This window comes from Plecotus auritus, assembly GCF_963455305.1.
Source record: "Plecotus auritus genome assembly, chromosome: 7".
NCBI classification, from domain to species: domain Eukaryota; kingdom Metazoa; phylum Chordata; class Mammalia; order Chiroptera; family Vespertilionidae; genus Plecotus; species Plecotus auritus.
The window spans coordinates 132079610-132100060 of NC_137774.1; the positions used below are offsets into that span (position 1 = coordinate 132079610).

Here is a 20451-nt window from a genome sequence, read left to right on the forward strand (position 1 = left end):
GGATATGTTTATTGATTTTAGAGAGCGGGGCTGAGAAGAGAGAGAGAGAGAGAGAGACAGGTTGCCTCCAGTTTGCACCCTGAGTTGGCATCCCAAATATGCACCCCTACTTGGGATTGAACCTGCAACTTAGGTTTGTGCCCTAACCTGGAATCGAGCCCACAACCTTTTGGTGTACCGGCCAATGCTCCAACCAACCGAGCACCCAGCAAGGGCGAAATGGTAAGGCCTTTGAAAGGCACAGAAATGTAAAGAATGGCAGTTACAATAAGAAACCCTTCTTTTATCTCCTTTCCCAATTCCTTACAAATGGACTTTAGGGTGTCCATCCATAAACCTTATCTCAACCCTTCATTTTATAATGTGATTTTATAAGTTAGCTGGGACATGGTTAAGAAAAGGGGATGCCACTCTTTGGGGGCCTGGTCACCTTCAAGCATATTATGAAGGTGGTTGATAGGCATGGCAACCTCCACACGGGATGCACAGCAGAGATTCCAGATTTCCCCAAATCCTTCAAATGCCGCCCTTGTTGTATGCCATGATTCCTCTCTCATCGTTCCGACTCTCTTCAAAGTGCAGGGCTCCACCCAACTCCTCGCAGCCAGTGCGGCCATGTGGCCGGCTCTTGCCACTGAGACAGGAACAGACATGAAATACACAACTGCCATATTGTTTGCTTGAAATGAAATCTATTTGGGGCTTCTTTTCTGCCCCTGAATCCAGTTGGAATCTGGATATAGCAGGACCCAGAAGTGACTGACAGGCAAGGATGGCCAAGGAGTGGGATGAAGGAAACCAGGCTTCCTGAATCCCCACCTGCCTGATTGCTCATTTCCACCTCCACCCCTAAACTTCTGAAGTAAAACATTTCTGAAGGAGCTCATTGCTATTAAGGAGACACCTTAGAAAAATACAAAAAGAATAAAAGAGACGAGTGAGCCATTTGAGAATTCAAGAAAAGGCCAAGTTTAATTTGCATATAGGCATAGCCCATACCTCACGCGGCAAGTGTTAGGCTAAATCACAAACCCCTCTGTCGGAATCACAAGTCAGTAGATTTCCAAAATAACTGGACACAAACAATATGCTTCTCAAAGTAACACATGGGTCTGTCCCTTACACACGCGCGTGCGCGCGCGCACACACACACACACACACACACAAATACATTTAAATCTTCTTCAAGAGAGAGATGAGGATGTAATCACGTGACCACACATTTGGACAGCACTTTACAGTTTACAGACTAACCCATTTTGTCCTCATGACAGCCCTGTGAGGTAGGCAGCGCATAAATTACTATTTACTCCATTTTGCAGGCGAGAAAACAGGCTTAGAGAGGTTTCAGCACTGGCCTGAGGTTTCCCAGCTGGGGATGTAGCATGGGGTCTGGGACTCGGCACTGGGAAGCCTCATCCAGTGGTCTGTCATAACTGCCTTTGTAGGGGAACGGAAAACGGGTGAGTAAAAGACAGTGGTTCAGCGTGTTAAGTAGAATTATTATTTTCCTTGAGCAGATGAGATCAGGTACAATCAACCTTAATGTTAAAGTCATGCTGTGTGGCAGCCCAGATAAAGAATTTTTTGGAATCATTCATGTATTCATAACCACAACAAAATGGTTGTTTTCTAATGGTTGTTTATCTCTGCCCTGCCTTAATATTATGTCACTAATGAAATGAAGAAATGCCACTAGGTCAGATTTCATTGACTCAAGTCTTATTACCAGGATTCACACAGTAGCATCTGTAATCAAGTCATTATTTAAACTTACAATCTGTTGTCTTACTGAAAAGAAAAGGACTCTTACTCATTTATTTCTTCTGGGTGTGCACATTAACCCGGTTCCATTCTTTAGCCATAAATAGTAGTTATCATTTTATCCCATTTCAATAGTAGTCAAAATGATCAACTTTACAGGTTGGATTTTTAAAATAATCTTATATACTTTATAATGAAGGGTAATATTTTTTTCAGAAAAAACAAACTCAAACTTTAAAAAGAAATGCTAAATAAAACCTCTTATTTTAAAATAAAAGTTAATTTTATTGAGAATAACCCCTCTTGCTGCATTACTCTTTTTAGTTGAGAATTTAAACGTGGCCCAATCATTGCTGACCAAAAGTCTTGTCTCATATAATACGGTGAGAGAAGAGGTGTGGTCCGTCATCACACGCACTCCAAATTGAAATGTAAGGAATGTTTCTCTTTCAAGTTACTCAGTTTTTTGAGTTTCATTTGTTTTTAAGTAGTACTTGAAGATGTACTGAAATTTAACAAACAGTAATTGGGAGTTTGTGTGAGAGCCCCTTGAAACTATCACAACAGTAGTTTAAAATTCCCCTCTTTAAGTTCCTTCAGAGAAACACTAAGGAAAAGTGACAACATTCTACTTCATGCCTGAGTCTGTCACATAATATATAGGCCTAAGGAAGAGATTTGTCCCTGTAGCAAAACTGGATGTCTTAGTCAATAACCAGTGGAATCCCCTAAAAGCTGTAAGATAATTTCATTGATAGTATGAAATGTGGGTGTTCATCTGCAAGCATGAAATTGAATTTTACTTCTGATTTTCTGGGTTAATTTTGCAATAATAAAAGTATTTGCTACTTCGTTGCTAAAGGCTGACTTCTCATCTCCTCTTAGAAATAGGTCTCATATAATGGAATATAGGCAGACGCAGCCAAGAGTGAAGGCTCCAACAATACACACGAAGCTTGCAAAGCAGAAGAGGATAGGGGCTGTAACAATTGGAGGAAACATCACAAGTTGCTCTTGGGGATTTTAAATGTGACTAAATTGAAGCTTTTAAAATGTGCACTCCTATCCCTACTGGCTCAGAAATGGTGCAGGTCATGAAAGGAACTCCCTTGGAGGCAGGGTTCTTTCCATGCTCCAGCAAGGCTTCAGGAAGCTGGAGGAACTTGGAAAGCTCAATAAAATGCTAAAGGTCAGCATAGCAACTGACAGTGCCCATTGCTGACCACTGGGGGGCGCTTCCAACATTCTGCAGGAAATAAACATGAAAGCTTTGTCACTAACTTGAAGAAAACCTGCATACCAAAAGCCGGGGAGAGTTTAGAAATTTCTCTATCTCCTATTTTTCTTTAATAAGAATGTCTGCAGTGGCTCTGGAACATTTGAGTCAGAGAAATACAGCTCCAAACTTGCAGGGAAATCACACACAGAACCACCCCCTCCCCCTGGAAGACTTTGGGGACTCCAAGGCAAAATTGAAGGCATTAGCATTTCTAAGAGTTATTTTGCCTAAAAGTACTGTGTGTGGTCCTTTCACTGATTGTCCTGGTTTTCACTCACCTTCCAAGGCTGTTTTTGAGTCAAGAAAGTTAACCTTTACTTTCTTTTCTTATGCAAGACTTTGAGGTGCTTGGTGCAATTGACATATTAGTTCAAGCCCTCAGTTCCTGAACACTGAGAAATAAATTGCGAGTTATGCACTGTTAGGATCCAAACAACCCATGCTTTTTATCATGCATCAGGGTGCTTCAACCTCTTAATCGAAACTAAAGAGAACAAACAAGCAACTTTCTGTAAAAAAAGAAGAAAGCATCCATAAGTAACCCTCCTTGGGTTTAGTGCTACACTGTTGGCTAATATGAGCTATTGAAAATATTTTTGGAATGGTCTTCAAATATTATATTTTCTTTTACTTACTTGATATTTTGATATATAGTTATGTACAGAGATGGCCCTTACCATGCAGGAAAAATGTACATTCTCCATCTCTATGGTACATTATCAAAGCTGGCCCTTCCACCAGGTTTTATGAGCCAGCCAGATGAATGTTAGTTAGCTACTAGCTCTAACAACACAATTAAAGTGCAAAGAAAGAGGGAAAATAGCCAGACAGATCAGTATTGTTCATTGTCACATCGATACACTTCATGCCTTGAAGTGAACGTATCAGGTGCAATAGGCTCAGACAACAATAACTGAATGTTTTTCTTTCTTTTCCTTCTTTTAAAGCAGAGGTCTCCCTGAGAAGAGGAGAGGGAAGTAAACATGAGAACGTCCCATTTCTTCAACAACCGACAATCTTGGGAACAGCAAGTCACTTTCCCCTCGCAGGATAGCAGTACTAACCCCAGCAGTTGGCTTTCTGATATAACAGCTGTTGAGTGGTTGGACCCATTTTCCATATACATACAATATTTCCACTCACAAATATAAAAATTTAAAAACAAAGATGGTGGGGGAAGAACTGTCTACCAAGTGCATGTGGAAGTGTGGGTTTTAAAAAGAAATTCTCACAAACCAACTTTTAAAACAATACAACCAATCTCCATAATGAGCCTAGAAAATGGTTTGTGTACATCAGAACGGATTCCCACATTGCTGTGAGGGGGGAGGAAGCAAAAGAGCACAGCAGGGTGCAAAGATCTGTAAGTGCTATCCCGTTTCACTTGGCATTGCAACCCACTCTTCCCCACAGCGCTCTGTGGCCTCTGTCTCATTCCACAGTTTTGCCGGTTAGGTGCGTGGGCACCTTTTGCAAACTCTGCACCTGCCCCTCCAAGGGCGTTGGCTTCTCTGGCACCACAGCCTCAGGAAGAAGCCCCCACCCACCCCACGAAGCCACTGGCTGGAATCCTCTGGGGCACAGCCTGCTGAGTTTTTAATTAAAGAAATGTTATGTACAAATGCACTTGACTTCATCATATCTTTCCTCTCCTGTTACCTAAAGACTGAAAGGCAGTTTCCGAACATGCCATTATTCCTCCATGCACTGAAACCCATGCACGTGCTGTAGCTGAAGTTGCTGATGCCAGCCCATCCCTACATAGGAAGCCTAGGCTTTTCTGGAAGCTTGTAACAAAGGAAATGTAACGGAAGCAGTGAAGTCCCAGGAGAAGATGGGTAGGTGTGCCCAGGCCAATAAAGTGCCAGAGAATCATCACAGGCCTTGTCCAGGAAGCCTCATCCCCAAGTTTGAACAGAACTTGGGGCACAGTTTGAAATTTACCTTCTTACCTGTGTCATTGAAATGGCTACCACATCTCCCATCGTACATTCTCTTTCTGCAGAATGTGTCACCAACTTTACCAAATATCATTCTTTTCACCTTCCCACCCAAGTCTGAAGCATCTGTCTTTGACCCCAAACAGCTGGGCTTCCCTCACTGGACAGAATCCAGTTACATTCCATCTTCCATGGACAAAGGAGACCTGTTTTGGTCTCCATCTCTCGTCCTCATGGTACTGTGGGAGGCATGGCATGCACAGTTCTGTCTGTCCCCCCTTCCATGAAAATTCCCCGGACCCAGGGCAAGGCCAAATCTTCAAGCAGGGAGCCGAGGTTCAATTTTTAGTGACAGCTCATACAGTGTATCTTCATCTATGATGAGGGCTTTGTCAAGCAAGTACTGAGTGACCTGAAGAAAAAAGGAAATCCTAGCTGTTAGTTTCTTCAGAACACCGGTATGTTGCATTTTTCTGAATTGAATCTGACAATTCAACATATTCTTTTAAACATTTAAAAATTTACATAACTAAAAATTACTAATATATTCTCAATGTAAAAAAATAAAAGCAATGAAAGGATTAGCCAAAGAACATATAGGCATAACCCATAGACACAGATAGTAGTGTGGTGATGGCCAGAGAAAAGGGGAGTGGGGGCTGGGTGGAGGTGGGCAAAGGGAGGAGAAATGGGAATATATGTAATATTGTCAATAATAATAATAAAACCAAACATCTCTAGTGTTCTCCTAACTCGCTGGGCTCTTCTCTCAAGAGGTACACTTGTTATCATTTGGTTTGTATTCTACTGCTTGAATTTTGACTTTTTAAACAATTGCCTTTTGTCATGCAGAAGGTTTTTAATCTGATGCGGTAAAATTTATCAAGCTTGTCTTTTACAGCTTTGCATTCAGTGTTTAAGGAGGTCTTTCAAATCTAAAGATCATAAATATTTTCTCCTACATTTTATTAAAATCATTTAATGTTGCTTTTTCTATTTAGGTAATGAACTCATCTGGGATTTATTTTTATGAATAATATATAAGATGGAGAGGCAAAATTCCTCATTTACTGAATGGTCAGTTTCTTTCCAGTACTTAAAAAAAGCCTCCTTTATACCATACTAGAGGCCGGCCCTCACAGCCCCGAAGTTCGTCTGGAAGGTCGTCTGGAAGTCATTCTGCTGTTCAGCTATTCGGTCGATTTGCATATTATGCTTTTATTATTATAGATTACATTTTCATGTAGATTAAAATATGCATCTAGACTTTATCCTGCTCCATTTAATTTGTATTCCTGTACCTGTATAATTCTTTTAAAAATATCCTCACCTGATTTTTAGAGTGGAAGGGATCGGGAATTGACCTGCAATCCAGGTGCATACCCTTGACTGGGAATTGAACAGGAGAGCCTTTGGTCCTCGGCTGACACTCCAACCACTAAGTAACATCAGCCAGGGCCAATATAATCCTATTTTATCCACTACAGTTTAGGACATGTGTCTGAATCTGGTAAGGAAAGCTCTCCCTTACTCTTATTAAAAAAAAAATCTTGTCTGTTTTTTGCCTATCTAAGCTTCCTTATTAGTTTTAGGATAAGTTTGTCAAGTTCCAAGAAATAGTAAGGAAAACTGGCTGTAAGTTATATTCTGTACTACCTTCTCAATGTTTCTGTAAAGTCAAAACTATTCTAAAAACCAATATCACTTAAAAATGTAAAGAAGGAAGAAAAGAAGGAAGGAAGGAAGGAAGGAAGGAAGGAAGGAAGGAAGGAAGGAAGGAAGGGAGAAAGGAAGGAAGGAAAGCCGGCCAGTTGTGGCTGGGATGGAGAGAAGAAAGGGTAAAAGAGGTATATGATGTGAGAGGAATCTTGAAAGATGAGTAGGCACCACATAACTCAAGAATTCTTGGACATAGCAAGGTCTTTTTCTTTCTTTATCCTAAGAGCAATGGGAAACCAGTAAAATAGTTTATGAAAGTTGAAGACATATTCTATTTTGTGTTTCAAAGTGTTCTGTCCAGCTGTAACTTGTAGAATGGATTTTGCATTCTAGAGTGAATAAAAATAGACCAGGTAACAGATATTAGTAGCTTGGACCAGGGGTGGTGGTGATGTAGACAGATTCAAGAGAAATATAGGATGTAAAATCAATAGAACTTGATGATAAATTGGTGTCTTTTGCCTTATTTCTTTTTTAAAAAATCACACTTGCCAAAGATTTGTCTTTTATTGGTCTTTTCTGTGAGACAGCTTTTGGTATTATTGATCAACTCTACTGGAGTTTCTAATTCAATAATTTCTTCTTTATTAAATTCTCTTGCAACCACAATATTACCTTTGGCTGATGGTCTATTCGATAGGATGTCTGCTGGAACTGGCGTATCTCTCTGACGATGTGTGATATCTAACAAAGAAACAACAAGAGAAGCAAAAATAAAGTATTTCCTTGTATTGCAACACATTCTTCTGGGAGCCCAGCCGGAGTAGTTAGTCGCTTCCTCAGTGAGGTATCTGGAGCTCTGCCCGATCATTCCCTATGTGCAGGGCTTGCCTTTCAATGAGCTATAGGAAATGCTAACAGCAAGGAAATACTGAATTCACAATCAGGGAAGCAGCTGGCACTGGGTGGCCCGGCTCAGGAGAGGCAAGCTCTGGATGATTTTGTCCATGTGCTCCTTGCTGCTAAGGTTGGTGCTCAGAACCTCGTTGTTGAGCAAGAAGCCTTCAGCATCTATCACTGGTCAGTCTTAGACAGCCATTCCAGGAGCTTTATTCCCCACCCCCTTTGCTCAGATTGCAAGCTAAAATGGCTCAGATGAAAACCTCCTCAGCTGGCCAACATCACGTGTTAGACCCAGTGTCCACCACCTCGTCCACTTCGAGATTAAAAAGCAAGCAGTGACTTTCACGACTTAGCCTCTTCTCCATAAGCCAGTGAAGTCATTGAAATGGGCTGATTAGGAAATTATCACCTACCATTCTCATTTTGGAGAAATTGACAAGGCCTTCCTCAGTGAAGTTTGGTGTTCCTTCTTCAATAAATGCCAGGTCTGTCAGGTACATCCCCAGATAAGGAACGGCTGGGGGGTTACAACTGCAAGACCAAAAGGAGCTGTTCTCATGCTCGTTCACACACGTGTCGGTTTCCCTCCCCAGCTAAACAGAAAGCAACTATGCTGCTTCATCCTGAAGAATAAAGTCTTCTAATTCCATTTTCTAAAGCACACTTATGATATACAGAGTATTTTTTTATTGTGATGAAAAATATATAACATACAATTTTCCATCTTTTTTCAATTATAGTTCACATTCAATATTATTCTGTATTAGTTTCAGGTGTACAACATAGTGGTTAGACAATCGTATTGATATGCAGAGTTTTAAATACATCATCTCACAATAGAATATAACACAAATTACAGCCCATGCTTTACTATGTGTTTGAGACAATGACATGTTCAAACAATAGGATAACTCATAGACAAATACAAAATATTTGCTAACAGTGCTTGTTGGCAGTATTTGTTTACAGTACTGTAAATTGGCTACACTCCTCTGAGGGGTAAATGCAGGTAGGGAATCCCTAAGCCCTCACCTCATTAGTGTGCCAACACTCAACCTTAAAGACCAGGGTGGAAAAATCACTGTGATTAGAGGTTATAAACTGGTTTTCTGTTTTAGTTAGTATTTAAATCTATAGATGTAATTAATGTTATGACTGTATACTAAAGTGAGATCCTGTTTGCCTTTTTATCTGTTTGTTTTTGAGGAGGTTTACACTGGGTCTTCTCAGAGTCTAGAGCTGAGAACATGGGTCTTTGATCCAGAGAGAAGTGAGTTTGAGTCCCAACTTGACCACTTACTAAGTGATGCTGTCCTAACTCTCTGAACTAGTTTCCTCATCTGTAAAATGGAGACAATAAAACATATGTCTCTAGTTAGTTGTGAGGCCTAAATAAAACACACCAAGCACTTAGCATGGAGTCTGTAACTTAATAACTATTCAGTGAACAGTTTTGTTCTATTTTGTTGTTGTTGTTATCACTAGGAGTCTTTCTTTTACTTCTGGCATCACAGGACCTATGTGCAGATAATGAGAAAACCAGCTGTAGAAGATAGATTTCTATTCTATTCTATTCTATTCTATTCTATTCTATTCTATTCTATTCTATTCTATTCTATTCTATTCTTCTCCTTCTTATTCTCTTTTTTCTCCTCTCTCTTTCTCTCTCTCAATAGTGAAAGATCCAGCAATAAAAAGCCAAAAATAGATAACAATAATCAATAGATACTGGAATATTTAAATTTTAAAAATCACAGGATATCATCGCACTTAGCTTAAGAAATATCCAATCAAACTTTTTATAGTAAATCACAGTTTGATTTACTGTGGTGACATTTTTCTTCTTTTTGGAATACTCTGCATACTGTAAGTATATCTATATGACACTATATGCACAGTATTCCAAGTGAAAAGGAAAATCAGAAAAATATGTAGATGATGGAAGCTGTTTCTTACTTGTTTTTCTTTACAAAGCAAAGTAGGAGGTAGGCCTCTATCTGTACACCATATAAATTATTTAAATATATTTATAAATTATGGATAATTTAATAAAGATATACATACTTTTTAAGGGTTTCTCTGAGATTTTTAAATCTTCCTTCAGATGAAACAGTCTTCTGAAGTTTGTCCATTAGAGCTTTTGTCTAGAAAGAAACAAATGCCTTAGTATATCATGAAATACTACTATGGTTTGATAAGAGTTACCAAAAGATGCTCAGTTCTCTTCCACAATGGCAGATTTCTGTGATAGGATATAATTTTCAAAGTATTGAGATGAGGTATTATATTTAAATTTGATATGGAAAAAAAAACCATGTGGAAAAGAAAAACTGACTATAGCACTCAGCCAAAAAGAGAAGAAAATGTGTAGAAAGTAAAAATAGCAATGCATGAGAAACTCTGGGTCTTAGAGGACTGAAAGGCACATGTTGAATAGAGACTTTTAAAGGCGAAGTCTCATGTCAGGGGGTTTTGTGATGAATCTCTTTGAGTGTTAATTTCCAAATCATCCAAGTATATATTGGTTGATTGGTTATTGATCTACCAATATCCTCTGCTCCAAATCCTTTTTTTGTGTGTGTGGTCATTTTCATCAACTTGTTAGAAAAATACAACTGACACTTACCAAGAAATGGAATTGTTGTTGACATTGATCTGGACTTTCATGGCACATGGGAGGAAAAGAGGGTGGCCCTTGGGGATGATGATACACACTTGGGAACACTCGCATCCAGGCTGCTTGGCTGGGAAAAGCACTAGGAATGCCCGGGCTGAGGCTCCTCAGACTACCCTGTCCCATAAGCCTGGAGGGGCTCTCCCAACACCGGCCAACAGCCATGGAGAAGGCCAGGAGGAAAAGCCAGGGGAAACTGTGATTGAAGTTATCTGAATGGAAATGACAGCATGAGCCTGCTGAGAAAATTAATAAAGCTCTATATCTGTACATCTAAGTCATCATGCCGAAACTTTACATTCACTACATGAATAACAAAGAAAGAGATGAATGTTGAGGCCCCTCATCCCTGGTGTTTGGCCCTAAGGCATTTGCACCCTGACTTTGGGGGAGAGAGAATGTTCACTCAACATCACTTGAGATCAGTGTGCCCTCTCTAATTAATTCAGGAAAAAACTCCTGTCAACCACATTGTTTGAGGTGATCCCCAAGTATGTCATAATGAATGTTTTGGGTTGTATTTTCTTTTCTAAATGAACCATTTAGAAGTGCACTGAGTGGAATCAATTAAGTGGTAAGAACACAGTAATTACCCACATTGGCACCTTTCTTTGGCAACTGAGCTGCTTGTTTCAGTTAATTTTTTCCTAATTAGTAATATTTATCTGGGCTCAGGTCTCCCAGCCTCTCTGCAGCAGGATGTGTCGCACGCTGATGCTCACCTGCTTGGACACCTTGGCCCAGGTTTTCTTCAGCCGGTAGATGGCAGTCCTGTTCAAGGCCGAGGTGATCTCCAGCATGCCGTTGTAGTTGTGCAGGCATCGGCAAATGTCTGCCACCGCCACCCACTTCTCAATTGCATTGGCACGAGAGCTGATATCTGCGTAATTCATGATCTGGGAGGCCACCAGGTTACTCATCTGAGACAACGGGAAAGCCAAAAGAGGCGGCTAAGAGCCAAAGTAAAGCATTCAGGCCACATACTCGAGTTACCTGCAGAAATGTCAGGAAAGCAGGGTACCAAGGGACATGGAGACCATAGTCCAGATTTACACAACTTTCTGGAGTGAGTAAAGTCTATACTAATACTAACAAACTAATGAGCACCTGTTCATCCTTAGAGGGAAGAGAGGCAGTGCTTAGAATCAGCTTGTTGGGGGAAGAGGTGACTTAGCTCATCGGTAATTTTGATGAAGGAGCCATTTCCAACAATTATTGAGGAAATGGAATAGAACGAGCTAACCCCTGAGGAATGGCAACCTTTGCAGATCATGGCTCTCACTTCTTGGGGGCTCTCAACATGCTCCTTCCCCCCTTTGGTGTGGAATATTCACTCTAGGAAGCCTCAGTTATCACAGAGAAAGAAAACACTTTACCCCAATCAAATTGTTTCTAACCTGATCAACTCTCAAACCAGAAACGCTTCAGTGAAATGGAAGAGAGAATATTTTCTCCTTCCTATCTTCTTGAATTTTTTCCCACCAGCAGAAAAAGGACCTATAGTTTCAAGGCTAAGCACTGTAATTCTTTAATAAAAGCCAAGAGAAAAAGAAATAATTTAAGAAGCTCAACACAGAATATGGAAAGGAAAAGGGCAGAATAGGATTGATTGCTAAAAAGAGAATATGGGGTCTAATATTATATCTGTACTAAAGGCCCGATGCATGAAAATTCGTGCGAGAGTAGGCCTTCCTTCCCCCGGCTGCCAGTATCAGCTTCCCTCTGGCACCCGGGACCCAGGCTTCCCTCCTCCAGCCATCAACAGGCACCTGGGACCCGGGCTGGCTTCCCTCTGGCCTGGCTTCGTCAGGAAGGATGTCCAGAATGACATCCGGAAGACGTCTGGTCTAATTAGCATATTACCCTTTTATTATTATAGATACTAAATCTGATGGGTACAGGCATTCTTTGATGATTTTGTAACCACTTAAGATCTTTTTTTTTTTTTTGAGATTTTGAGGGAACATTTATTAAAGCTGGGGATAATGAAAAAACAAAAACAAAACTAGGGCTTAGGATAGATATAGTGCCTCAGAATTATCAATATGCATATTCATTAAAAATTTATTTTATATTGAGTACCTACTATGAACCAGGCATTCTTTTAGGTGCTGGAAACAGAAAGACATAAATCAGTACCCCTGACCTTAAGGCACTGAGTCTATAGCTAGATGGGAAGGTGAGGGGGTGGGCAGGCATAAACAGCAAATGCCACACAGTGAAATGCAAAGCCAAGTCTGCACGGGGTGGGGGGCGTGGTTGAGAGCACAGAGGCTCATGGGATATCTAGCCTAGAGCAGAGGAGGCTTTTGGAATGAGATTGTGGCTGCACTGAGTCCTAAAGGATTGGCGGGAGTTAGCCACTGCTTTCCACCAAAGTAGAAGAGCATTTGCACAGGGACAGAGGTGGAAGGCATGGTGCAAGGGAGGATCTGGCAGTCATCTGAGGAACCCAGGGGTCATGAGAGACAAGGATGACAGGTGAGCAGGGCTTTTGTAGGCCAGGTTGAGCAGTTGAACCATATCTGGAAGGTGAGGGGTAGCCACTTACAGAGTTTTGTCAAAGAAATCGGTATAATTAGATTGGCCTCTCAGAGAAGCGATTCCTGTGTGAGGAGTGGGTGGGAGGGCAGTGAGGCAGCAGGGGATAGTGAGTTAGAAGCTCCTGGGGAGAAAGGATGAAAGGCCAAGTCAAGGTTATAGCAGTGGGAAAGGAGAGGAAAGGCTCTGAGACATTTGTAGATTTAGTGTTCACTAATATGTTGGGGACGGTGGTGGGGATGGGCAAGGAAGAAGAAGGAGTCAAGGAGGACCTTTAGATTCTGTGCTTGGGCGAGTGGGTGGATGGCGAGGCCATCATCTGAGACTGAGAACAAAGAATAAGATGCAGAAACAGGCTTGGAAGGCCCGGGGTACTAATGATAAATTCATTTGCAAATTGAGGGCACAAGCAGTGGCGATGTGGGTGTGGAGCTTGGGATTGAACCTGATTTGAGTGTCCATTATACCCCAAGTGTGTGTGCGCCACAGGCGACGGAGGTTTATTTTCCACAGCACGGGCTCTGCTTCCCAGAGTGGCCCAGGTGGGCCATGTGTCCCATCCTTTAGGCAGCAGTGGCTCTGATGCTCATTATGTGTTAACATTTACTTGGCCTGTAAGTACTCTGCAAGTACTCTGTGCAAAAGCACTGTCTTGGGAATCTACACTGCTCTTTTGCATTTTGATTCCAGATGACCTGTTAATTTACCTGGTAGTCTTTTTTTTCTTTTACTGTAACTGCAAAGAGGGCCTTCCATTTTCCCTGGGAAGCCCTGAAGACACTCCAACATCTGTGGTTCTAATTTGGGACTGAGACCATTAGAACAGGACAAATTAGGAGTCAGTGGGTATAAAGCAACTCCATCTTACTGCTGAGAAAAGCAAGTGGAAGGTAGACCAGCTGCTGGTCACAGCAGAACCATAATCTTTCTCAAAGAGGTCCCTTCCAAGCCTGGAATGTATTCAGTCATGATGAGGAGGGGGTGCACCAACCCAACCTGCCTGTCACTAACACCACCAGGGACCAGTGACACAGGTGTGTTCACTCTGTCAGAAGTGGTTAATCTATGAAGTAGTAATGATTATGATGAAAATAATTACCCCAGCCTATGCATTATTGAGCACTTACCAGACTCATGCACCATCAAAAGTAAACCACTTGCATCTGGAAGTTAACTGAAAATTCTGACATCGTTGTGAGCTCTTAGGAGATCTAAGTGTGTCTTTAACATCCCATCTTCCTGTTTTACATGTAGGTAGCTTTATTTTAGGAAAATCTTAAGGCCCTGATGTTCATCTTCCTGTAACATGCCCAAGGTTTTCTTTTCATGGTTACTCACATCATTAAAGTGCTTGCTGGTTTTCATAATGTAAGGTGTTCTTTCATTTTTATCCAGCTTCATCCAACCCTGCCCAAGAAACTCTCTGAAAGTTCAAAGCAAAATATAAAACCAATTAAACTTTTAAAAAATGGTCAATTATTGGTGTGAATAATTATTAATATGATATATATTAAACTTGACATTGCCCAACACCTGCTGTGGCTGACCCTCTCAAATGAATTTTAGCTCAACTCTAGCATTTCACAATATCATGCCAAAAGGAAAGAGATTTTCCAGTTTCCAGCTTTCTCTGGAACTTTGTCCCTGTTAGGATCATTATAAAGGCTTCTCTAAAGTTGGAAAACAATGACCAACACAGAGGAATAAAGAGGTTAAATACTAACTCAGAAACCAAGACTATTTTCCTTGGATTGGCTTGTTAAAAAAAATGTAAGCCTTAGCAGAAGGTCCAAAAAATCAATCACTACCAAAAATGTTAATCAAGACCAGCATGTTCTCCTCCACTTTGCTCTGCTGTCTCCAGACAAATATGATTCCATGGGCAGGACATTCCAGAACAGTACACCCTGGTGAGGGCTGAATAAACAAACACTTTACAGCCCATTCATGTGGTGAAGGCAGTCACAGCTGGGAGCTCAGCCTGGTGGAAGGTCTGTCTTCCAAATAACCTTCCTGCTCTTTCACTTCACCTTTGAGCAGGCCACCAGATCACAGCAAGTGACCATCAAGGTAGAACATACAGGAATTATTTTATACTAGAAGCCCGGTGCACGACATTCGTGCACTAGGCACTGGGGGGGGCGTGTGTCCCTCAGCCCGGCCTGTACCCTTTAACAGTCCGGGAGCCCTCGAGGGATGTCCGACTGACAGTGCTCACCAGCCATCAGCCCAGCCTGTGGCTGAGCAGCGCTCCCCCTATGGGAGTGCACTGACCACCAGGGGGCAGTTCCTGCATTGAGCATCAGTCCCCTGATGGTCAGTGCGCATCATAGCAACCGGTCGTTCTGCCGTTTGGTAGATTTGCATGTTACTCTTTTATTATATAGGATAGTCATTACAAAGCGTAACTAGAAATAAAATCACTCTGACATATTCTTAACCCAGAAATGCTGACTGAATGTCTGGGCAAGGTTCTTTGTGGTGGTACTGTTGGTGGTACTGCTCTCATCCTGCAAGGCTGTTGGACAAAAGGTGTGCCAATTCCGTGGATGGAAATAATTGGTAGATGTTCACACCAGCACAAAGGGACAGAGGTGAGAGGTGGGGAGGGTGCCAGAAAGAAACCACACCAAGGGTCACCACAAAGGTTTGGGCTTTACTCTTTCTCCTCCTCCACAGAGGTCATGATCATCTCCTTCTGAATCCTCACTGCACTGGAGGGTGGTCAGGAGGTGGGGGGAAGAGCACTGTGGTTCCTAACTCATGTCCTCAGATAGTCACGGGTAGGGCCTATGGGCCACATTCCGATTTTATTTTATTTTTTTCATGTTCATGGGTTGGTCCAGGAGTGCTGGAAGAGGGTAGGGAAAGAAGATAAACTACATAAAAGTCTGCAGGGGCGTCCTCTGTCCCTGCCTCATGCCTTCCTAACAGAGCTGTGGCTCTGACCCTCTAACCACCCCTCACCCATCCACCCTGCCATGCCTGACCTTCCATCCTCACAGATGTCCTCTTCTCTCTGTAGGACATGTTCATATCTCTTGCACAGCCCCTCCTTTACCTTCTATTTAGTTCTTTGTTCAGAGAGAACATCTGCCAACAGTTGACATTTGTCCAAGCAAAGGCCTTGTTTATGGGCTACCAAATATGACAGCTGGGAGGGGGCTTAAAGAGCCCCCCTCACTCTACACAAGAAATCAAAAGGCTGTGTGATGAGACCATGGTGTCAAAGCTCAGCAATACTTGTTGATTTATGCAAGTGGGTAGCAAAATTTAGAGCATTTACAATCTATGGTTGTCATCATACATAGAGAAACACAGTGTGACCATCTTGAGAGTCCCCACTATTTCCACATCAACATTTCCAATATAAACTGGAACCAAAAGACATTTCGTGGGACCAAAGCACTTTAAGATTAAGACACACCGTGGCACACACATGTGCCTTAGGAACAATTCAACGCTAAGCTGCTTTCCTGCCTGAGAGGGCCCGGGGCTGCCAGGGCAGCACTCACTCGTAGGGAATGCTTCTGAAAACGATGTGGTCCAGGAGGGTGATCTGCTCAGCCAGCTCCATGGCTGGCAAGGTCTCAAAGCACTCGGCCTTCGGACAGTCCGTCTGCAAGATATGGAGGAAGAGGGGCGTGAGACACACCCCAGTGAGGCTCCAGTGTGCTCAGTGCAGCTGCTGAAGTACGAAGTCCATCAAAGACTCTAGCTATGAAGACCATTCACATCATGGACCAGTTGCTAAAACCCACGCACATTTGGTTCACCTCCCAGAGCCTCACTGAGGGAACATGTGGCCAGCACTCAGTCCAGGCACACTGCTGGCCTTCGAGAGGTGGCCTGCACAAGACCCTGGGGGAACTTACCAGTTGAATTATATCCTCTAATTTTAGGTGAATGTCATCTTGATCATCTTGTGAAAGAGCTCTAAAAAATAAAAATAAAAAAATCCCCCGTGAAAAGGAAGTAGACATGGCAGGAATGAAACAGGAAAGCGTTACAGTGTTCCCTGGGTGAAGAGTCAGAGGGTTTAGGGCTGTGTGGCTGGGCTGCCAGCTGCAGGCTGTGGAGCCCTGAGCTGGAGACAGGAGGCTAAGGAAACACATAAACACACATGTTAAAGGCACAGGATTGTTCAGAGGGCTGACTTGTTACATAGGAGGTTGTAAGGAAAACACCACCATCTAAGTGAACCTGGGGATGACTCGGGCCTCCTGCAATACTCCATCCAGGGGGAGTGAGTGCCCCATCTGTGCTCCTCTGTCCCCTAAACCTGACCTTCCCTGCTGAGGTGGAAGGCACAGAGCCACCTCCTCCCCACTCACTTGTAGCTCAGGGGACTTCCTCCATGACAAACATCTGAACCATGAGAGGCAGAAGCCAGCAGGTGCACTCGCCCCCACTTCCCAGATGGACTTCCCTGAGATTTGGTGCGGTGTCTCCACATGTCATTCAGCTCTCAATGAAATTCTTTTTTGTTAAGTGATGAACAGATGAATAAATACAGACGTTAATTATCACTGAAGTGGGTGCTGGTTTCACAGTGGGAGGGATACGTCCTGTCCCTCACAAGTTCAGCGTCCAGAATTATACTGATTATGTAACTTACCATCTGAGCCAAGCATTTTAAGTCTTTCCAAAATGAAGGCAGAGTCACATATTAAAAGTATTAAAATATTTAAACAGTCTCAAAGCATGTAGCCTGTCCACCGGAGGAAACTGGTTTCAAAAGAAACAATATTGTGAAGTTCTGTTGTGTTTTGAATTGATTAAAACAAAACTACCATCCTCCAAAATAAAATATCAACAGAGATGGGTTGTTCTATGTTTGGCATGCCCTAACTATCTCATGTGTCATAAAAATCCCTTCAAAGTAAGTGTTATCATTTCCATTTTACTGATGAGGAAACAAAAGCTCAAAGAAATTGACTAAGCGGGCCAGGGTTCGGAACCAATTGTGCTCTCCTGTTACTTGTGTTTGTGTAATCAGGCTTACAGGAGGCACCTCTTTAAAGTCCGGCATAGAACACACTCAATTCCCTTTCCTCGTCTTCCTCCTCAGTTACAAAAGCTTTTGACTCTTTACCAGGGAGAGAATCCTTCTCGATCTTAGGAGGGGCAGTCTCCTTGTCAGCGATTAGCCATGACATTTGTGAGCAGAAGGAAATAGTCCTCATAGGGTAAAGGACACACATAGGTGAGGGAAAAAAATGAGTACACACAACTCTCTCTCCAAAGACTATTAACTCACACTGAAGGCCGACACATAGGGAATAAAAGTGATTGTTTTCTAGAGTGTATGCCATTCTTTCCACTGTAGGCTAGGTTTCTGGAGAGAGATCGGTGGCCACATAACTAGTGTACCCAAGGAAAAGATCTTTATGAGGATGGACTATATTATTCTCTTCGAAAGAAATGGTCAAGAAATTAGTTAGCTTCTATCAAATGTTCCTCTCCTCACTGATCTTACCCTAATGTTCCAAGATACATTCTGGTCCCATTAAGTCAGTTAACATTTTCTCTCTTCCTGGAGCCTACTGATGCTTCTGGGGGCTTTGTGAGGTTTCAGGGGTAACCTTTTTATGACTTGAACCCATTCCACTTGACATTCCAAGAAGCCAGTCATTGTTTCTTTTCCTTTGGGGGCTGTTAGTTGTCTACAAAAAGCTCCGCACTGCAGAGGCTCAGCGGCCAGCTAGTTGGACAACGTTGGAGGGGTGGTGTTTTAGAAATACAAAATTCTTGAGCAGAGGTTTTTATTCACAGACAGGACAACAAGCTGCCTATGCCAATGAAGCTTAAAGTAACCCCTGTGTGACTGTGTGAGGCAGGGTGGCTCATTACAGCAATTTTCACTTTGCTTTATTCATGTAATATATGTTTAAATACATGTTCCATGCTTATGTATCCCTGTTATATGACCTGAATGCATATAAATCTCTAATGTCAAGGGCTACATTTCACTACATGGTATGTTTTTATTTCTCATACTTATGACTCAGATTCACGGGGAGGGATATTCACACAATGTTCCCTTCAGATGTGAAGTCCCCTCTAGCTCTGGTCCAGTTCCAAGAGAGGCTGAATTTGCTTCTAGTCTCCTGACTATCCCAAAGCTTTAACGAACACTCCAGGATCCTGCGTTTCCCTCACATTTATGGGTCAGTATGACCAGTTTAATATTTGTGCATTTAAAATGAAACAGCAGATGGAAACGGAACCCAAGTTCCATGCCTGGAAAATGTTTCCTTCAATGGTAGAAATACGGTCGGCTTAAAAACAGCACCAGGAGCAATGGGCCTGGGACCAGGCCACACTCTCTGGGCTGCTAGCATGCTGCTGCCACCGCAGGCTGTGTTCACAGCTCGGCCTGCACAGACCCTGCTTCTCCTCATGGTGTGAATGTTCCATCTCCTGTTGCTTCAGCTCTGGGACCTGCCAGACCATCTCCTTCCTATGCTTCACCAAGCATGGCCTTCCTTCCCTCCAGGCTTCCGTGAGCCCCTTGGCATTCTTTAGTTTGTAGCCACCTAACTCTAATCTCTGCTCCATCTTCATGTGCATCTTCTCTGCATCTCTGTCTTCACATGGCCGTCTTCTTATGTCATATTGGACTAGGGGCCCACCTGACTCCAGTATGACCTCATCTTCACTAATCACATCTCCAATGGCCTTACTTCCAAATAAGTAAGACTTCAGTATATTTTGGGAGAGGAGGGATACAATTCAACCCATAACAACTCCTAGATCAGAGAATGCTGGCTATGAGATCTTGAGCTAATGGGGCTAAGAATGCCTTGTGGGCCAGTTGTTGAAACGTTACGGACCCAAATCTGTCATTGCCACATCAGGGATGGACTCTGAACAACCTGGTGGGCTGAGTGAAAATGGGCTTCCCGCCGAAACCGGTTTGGCTCAGTGGATACAGCGTCGGCCTGCGGACTGAAGGGTCCCGGGTTCGATTCCGGTCAAGGGCATGTACCTTGGTTATGGGCACATCCCCAGTGGGAGGTGTGCAGGAGGCAGCTGATCGATGTTTCTCTCTCATTGATGTTTCTAGCTCTCTATCCCTCTCCCTTCCTCTCTGTAAAATATCAATAAAATATATTTAAAAAAAAAAAGAAAATGGGCTTCCCTCCACACATAAGCATTCTTGTCGCAAAGAACCAGTAGAGCAGAGCTGGAAGGAAAAAAGGATTCTTTCCAAAGGTTGCAAGTGAAGAGGGAGCTAGAAGTCAGAGCACGGGAGGAGCACCAGGCAGGGCAGACAGATGCTGTTGGCTTCCCACCTCCCAGCAGAGACAGCACAGAACGGTGCGGGAGGTGGAAACTGAAATGTCTGCACAAAGCCACCGATGGCTGGCCCCTGCAGAGAGCGTGGACTAGAAAAAAATCCACCATTAGTTCAAGAAGCTGTAAGACAGCTTGTTACCTGCTTGGATGCTGGGTGGACAGACCAAACAAGGTTCACGCCTTTATGACATGGAAGCGTGGGGTCCAGATTTATAGAACCTACATGATGTGGAAATCCCAGCCCGAGACTTGATAGTAAAATTGGTCTAGGGCCAGTGAACCAAGCCAAGAAAATGCATGACTCCTCTGGGTGGCACATGCACAGACAGCTGCAGGAGGCGTCTGCTGAAATGCTGCCACCTGCTCATACACACAAGCGAGGAAAAGAA

The 20451-nt window shown here is 42.8% G+C and overlaps 1 protein-coding gene across 4 annotated transcripts in view; it reads right to left on the reverse strand.

Annotated features, from left to right (window-relative positions):
* Positions 1–953: 953 nt before the first annotated feature.
* The window catches only part of RASGRF2 (Ras protein specific guanine nucleotide releasing factor 2), a 188227-nt gene continuing 168729 nt past the window's right edge, over positions 954–20451 (reverse strand). For 3 of the 4 annotated variants that reach the window (XM_080679969.1, XM_080679968.1, XM_080679967.1), the window contains exons 20-27: positions 16636–16696; positions 16276–16379; positions 14099–14183; positions 10942–11139; positions 9610–9689; positions 7959–8076; positions 7318–7386; positions 954–5395 (exon numbers count right to left, since the gene is read on the reverse strand). In XM_080679969.1, the coding sequence (XP_080536095.1) occupies positions 5303–5395; positions 7318–7386; positions 7959–8076; positions 9610–9689; positions 10942–11139; positions 14099–14183; positions 16276–16379; positions 16636–16696 (808 nt within the window). In that variant the 3' untranslated portion in view covers positions 954–5302. The remainder of the gene's footprint in view (positions 5396–7317; positions 7387–7958; positions 8077–9609; positions 9690–10941; positions 11140–14098; positions 14184–16275; positions 16380–16635; positions 16697–20451) is intronic. The other variant, XM_080679970.1, reaches the window with a different exon arrangement.